This window comes from Corylus avellana, chromosome 3, assembly GCF_965113065.1.
Source record: "Corylus avellana chromosome 3, dhCorAvel1.hap1.2, whole genome shotgun sequence".
Taxonomy (NCBI): domain Eukaryota; kingdom Viridiplantae; phylum Streptophyta; class Magnoliopsida; order Fagales; family Betulaceae; genus Corylus; species Corylus avellana.
In genome coordinates, this window is record NC_142492.1 from 12,987,423 (window position 1) to 12,992,998 (window position 5,576).

General features: G+C 40.9%; 1 protein-coding gene across 1 annotated transcript; it reads right to left on the minus strand.

Moving 5' to 3' along the window:
- LOC132173829 (WRKY transcription factor) lies at nt 1–5,370 on the minus strand. The gene is made up of 3 exons (XM_059585451.2): nt 5,207–5,370; nt 3,748–3,811; nt 1–2,677 (listed from the first exon to the last, which is right to left on the minus strand). The coding sequence occupies exon 3, from the start codon at nt 2,397–2,399 to the stop codon at nt 369–371; it is 2,031 nt and encodes a 676-aa protein (XP_059441434.2). The 5' UTR covers nt 2,400–2,677; nt 3,748–3,811; nt 5,207–5,370; the 3' UTR covers nt 1–368.
- Nucleotides 5,371–5,576: the final 206 nt, after the last annotated feature.

Consider the following 5,576-nt stretch of genomic DNA (forward strand, 5'->3'; position numbering starts at 1 on the left):
TACAGGAAATATGATCCCGGTAAAGGCTTTATTACAACCACAATGTCTGACCAACTGAACAAACTTACAGGTAGTAACCTGTATTCACAATAACCTGCTGGACAGATATAAATATTAATATTTACAGGAAAGAACACCAGAGACCTGACTCGAAATGCAAACTATCTCCTAACTTGATTTTCCCCAACTATTACAACGGAAGGTGTCAAAGCATTTACGGGGTTCTCTCCATTTGAACCAATGAATGAGAACTACTTCTAATTACCAAACCACTGAACAAACTAGAAGCAAAGGACACAAACATGCTGAGCAACTCTAGCTACCAGCCACCGGGATCATATGAAGAGCAAGGGAGAGAAAGTAGAGCCTTACATCCAGCCACGAGGCGTCATGTAAGATTTCATTGGCTCTGATGAAGTAACAACTACACCTTTACCCTTGCTTGAGCCAAGATCCGAACCGGCTGTCAGCAACGCCATCAGACTTCCCCCATGCACCCTACCTTCTGGAATATATACTGGCACTGATGGGATGTTTCCTTCCCTAACCGAGAGTTTCAAATCAGAGTACGTTCGGCCGGCCGAAGTTCCCATGCTGCTCCCTATCTTTAGGACATCAACATTCATGTCCTCAGTGATGACCTCCTTCTCTGGCTGGATGAGATTAGGGTCCTGAACCATAGGTCCCAGGGTAGCACCTCCATGAACCCTCTTATCCTGAACCAGGCCACTATGATGAGCACAGAGACCTGTCTTGCCCCTGGCAAAGGAATTGCAAGGGCCACCAGGTTGGCTGCCATATTCTGATCCAGGATGGCCCCAAGAACACTTCTTTCCTCCACCATGTGCCTTGCAAAAATCAGTGCTTCCTTGTGCACTCTTTCCACACCCATCAAACTTGCATCTCTTCCCCCCACCATGACGGACACAATAATCTGTCCTGCCCCTCGCACTCTTTGTGCACTCAGGCACAGCACACCTCTTACCACCCCCATGTGCCACACAGAAGTTGGTACCTCCATGCACACTCTTCGTACAAACCCCACCACCTTGGAATGCACATCTTTTCCCTCCACCGTGGCCCTTGCAGTAAGGCGTGCTCCCCTCAGCTCCTTTGGTGCACCCTGGAGCCGTACACCGTTTTCCCCCACCATGAGCCTTGCAAAACATTGTGCTCCCTTGTGCCCCTTTGGTGCATCCCATAGCTTGGCATCGGCGGCCACCTCCATGTGAGATGCAAAGACCTGAGAGGCCTTCTGCACTCTTTGTGCAATTTTCTCTTTGACATCTCTTGCCACCACCATGCCGGATACACAATCCCGATTTTCCTCTGGCAGCTCGAGTGCAACCATCATGACTGCACCTCCGACCACCGCCATGGGCAATACAGAAATCTGTTCGCCCTTCTGCACTCTTTGTGCACCCAAGGTGTTCGCATCGCCGACCGCCCCCATGAGCCTTGCAGTACACAGTCCGACCCTCTGCTCCCTTGTGGCAACCAGCCCTCTGGCACCTACGACCACCTCCATGAGAAATACAACGGCCAGAAGCACCTCTGGCTCCCTTTCCACATCCCTCAACTTGACATGTCTTAGAACTACCACTACGATGTTGTGCCTGTTGCTGCTGTGTTATCCCGGAAGTACAGGTGACTGAGCTGTTTGGTGTTGTTAATATACTTGATGAGAAGTCTGGAACAATAGGAGTTAGATCAATTTTTCTGGGAACTGGGTTGAAAAGGAAGCTAGCTGCTGGGTTCATTGGAGTCTGCACCAACGGCAAAATACTCCCTGGTTTCCATCGACCTGATGTTGATCCTTCATCCGAATTTTGGGCCCCACCAACAATTGGTGGCATCTCCATTCCCAAATGAAACAGAGTTGAATCTGGATGGACACTAGTGATGTCAGATTCAGCGAGCCCAGTAGAGAGACTTAACTCCAAATCAACCTTGAGTGGCGCTTCCAGTGCTTTCAAATTTGAACTAGCAGGTTTTTTGGGGCTGGGTACCTTCTCACCACTGAGATGGAGCGAGAAGTCCAATTCAATATCCATTGAGGACTCCTCGTCCGTTTCTTTGGCTGAAGACATTGTAGTGCAAGCAGTTGCTGAACTCCCCTTGCTATCTGAGGAGCTTGATGAACAGCCAAGCCCAAGAGACAGTGAAGAGCCAACTAGTTGGCCCATGGACCCATCCATCAATCCCCACTTCCTTTTGATTCCCTTTGAGTTGGACATGTAAGGGATAGAAGAACCAGGAGAATCAAGCCGTAAATCAGTATCTGTGCCACACTCAGCTACAGCTCCAGCTCCCGCAACATGCCCTGAATTTACCAAAATCTTGAATGCATTTGAAGAACAATTTGAGCTAAACCCCAAGTTCCCGCACCTGGTATCCATGAAATAAAAGCTGAATAGTTACAATGCTACCAAACCTAATCTCAATTGCAACAGAACAGTCTGCCTGACTTCCGGGTGAAGAATATTATCTACAAAACTAGGGTTAGATGTCTCCTAAAGGTTCCATCCCACCCCCACTAACAAATCCTGACGTGTCACACCGATCCATTTCTTAAAGTAGAAATTTAAACCGAACTTCAACTGATCAGTTGGAACAAGTGAAAATGAATTCGATTTGACTTGATTCCTTCACAATAACATCATAGCAGTCGATCATCCTGCTCCATAGATCACATAGTTAGAACAAGGAACCGTAGCTTATCATCACAATCAGATCAAGTAACTAAAACAATCACTAAATTAAAACACAAATCATGCTCAAATCCTCAAATTCTCAACAGCTTACCATTCCATACAAGTGAATGGTTACTTAGAACTTCATAGAAACATTGAAGAATTGCCAGACAATCAAACAGCATAATCCTAAGAGGCAATGAACAGAAAATAGGCTGTGAACTTAACAAGTTAGTTTTTCAGCAGCATATGACAATGTTTATAACCGTTTTCCTTCTAAGAATGTTCAATTTATGGAAATGCATCTTTAAAAACAATGAAATCAAACAAGGCCTTCCAAAGATCACATCAAACGAGTGGCAGCAAAGCGAAATTCATTATGAATAAACACAATACAATTTTTAGAACAATATATTTCCCAAGATAAAATAAACACAATACAATTTTTTAGCATTAGACACTTGAGCACAGTTGCTGGAGCTCAGTAGATCAGAAGGTACGAGGAGATTACAAGGTGACTTATATTAGAATAATGGATTATATCATGTCTATTTGTCAGGAAAAAACCTTGGGGAGAGAGAGCTCATGTTTGCTAACCAAAAAAAAAAAACCAAGCGGTATGGACATATTACATATGTTAACTCTCAGCCATCCAGATGGACCACAATAGAAGGGTTACTACGCCAAAGATTTATCACAATAAAGTTCAGAATACAAACCATACTGGTTCATCCAGAAAACGTTGAGGTAGAATCTTAAGTGCATCTAGTATGGGAAATTTCAAGGCGTTCTGGTCTTAATTAATATGAGAAGAAATTTCCATCATTTCTAATATAATCACAAGAACAATTGTCTGAATGCTATTATTAACTAAACTCTTAACAATCTTTTAGATGGTTGTAAGTACTTTGGCTGATTCAAGAAGTAAAAACTAAGCTTCGCTTTTTGCAATCAAAAAATTATACAGTGCTTCCAGTAGATTGAGAAAATAGAACCTTAGATCACAAATTCTTGCATGGAAAAACAGATTTAAGGGGAAATAAACCTGAGATACCTTTTCTCTTATGCTCTGAAAAAGCAGGAGCAGTTCACAATGCGCAGCAAAAGCAGCTAAGGCCCTGGATACATGGGAGGGAACGTGATATCATCAGGAAAAAAAAAAAAACCAATTATATAGATAATAAGAATGGACAAGGGAATGATACTTGGAGAGTTGGCTGACACAGAAGAAATTTAATTGAAAATAAAGAAAATGGAAAGATAATTATTTTTTCTTAAGCATATATGATTTTGTGGTAGTATGACAGCGTATAGATGACAAATATGAGACAAGTATAGAAAGAACAAAACTAAACGCATGCACCCTCTGCCAGTGAAAACTACAATTAAACAATTGTTAATGAAAAAAAAATTAAAAAAAAAGCTGAGGGTGAAGAAATCTGAAGCTCAACATTTTCTCTTATGCAAACTTATTAGACCAAAACCCAATACTTTATATGACTTTTGATCTTTTTCTCAACATATTTGATGGCAAGAAGTGAGGAATCAATAGGGAATCAAAAAACAACATATTCCTTAAAAACAAGCATCAAATTCCAAGTAAATTAAAGTAACTCAGCTTTAGAAACACAATCCGTAGAAACAGACCATAGCACATGTATTGAATACATTGGATTTAACAGCTTTGTTTCCGCAAATCCGAGGAGAACCCACAAAACAGAACAGTCTGACCAGCAAGTAAAACTAAAAACTTTTTCAAAACAAAACATAACCCAAAAACAAAAGCCTAAACTTCTAGCTCAAAAAAACATCATTAATAACTGCCTGAAACAACCATTAGGCTGAGTTGCTCATTGACCAGAAACCAAAATCAACTTAAAACACAATCAATATCTCTACCACGGTATTCTCAGCTACCAAATACGAGATAAACAGTAAATAAGAACACTATATAAATTAGCAGGATCATAATTCAAAAGGCTGATATGATAGAAAATAATGTTAGATACCAAAAAACCCACAAAGATAAACCGAAACAGGGGAAATCACCCAAAACAAATCACAATCTACAAAATTCAAACGAACGCTTCAAAACTACAAGTAAGAATTCAAATCAGAAATTGACATGTCTATCCTCCAAAGATCGAAACCATGAATCAAGCAAAATCTCAGTCCAAATGAATTACGAATCCATTCAACTAAGATTAAAATCCAAAGGGAACAAAAAAAAAATTGAAAGTTTGTTTGCGGAATTGTTAAATGACAAATCTTGAAAACACACAACAAAGAGCACACTAAGTTCCGATTGGTAGCCGAGAAAACGAAGCCAAACAAAGGAAACCAAAATTCACAGCCCCTTGCTCAGCTCTCTCAGCTCAAAAAAACAATTCACCTATTCATTTCTCGGCAAAACCAAACGGAGCCTGAAGACACACACAGACCGAAATCCTTAAAAAGAAGTGGTTTCGTAAAAGAGAAATCGGAGCAACCCAAAGTCCCTTAAGAGGCTTTACCTGAAATTTTTGATTCGATTAACAGTTTGTTGCAGCGGCGGCGGCGGTTGATAAGAAAGAGAGAGGCCTAGGGCATAGAGCCGCCGGCACAAACAAGAGAGATAACTAGCCCAAAGAGACACAGAGAGAGGGGGAGAGAGAGAGATAGGCGTGTCAAAGGCAACACTGTGGGTCTGGGGAAATTTATATAATAGTGGGAGTAACCACGGTTAGCTTTAGATATTGGTAGGTACAATCGCTGCGTCATGTTTAGGCATTTTAGGAGAATAGCGGTAACAAATGTATTATGGTTTGGTTTGACAATGTTTTTTAAATTATTATTTTTAAGAAAAATATATATAATTTTTTAAAATTTATTATTTTATTGTTA

Coding starts and splice junctions, on each gene's coding strand:
- LOC132173829 (XM_059585451.2), bottom strand. CDS start 2,399: ATGGATACCAGGTGCGGGAACTTGGGGTTTAGCTCAAATTGTTCTTCA.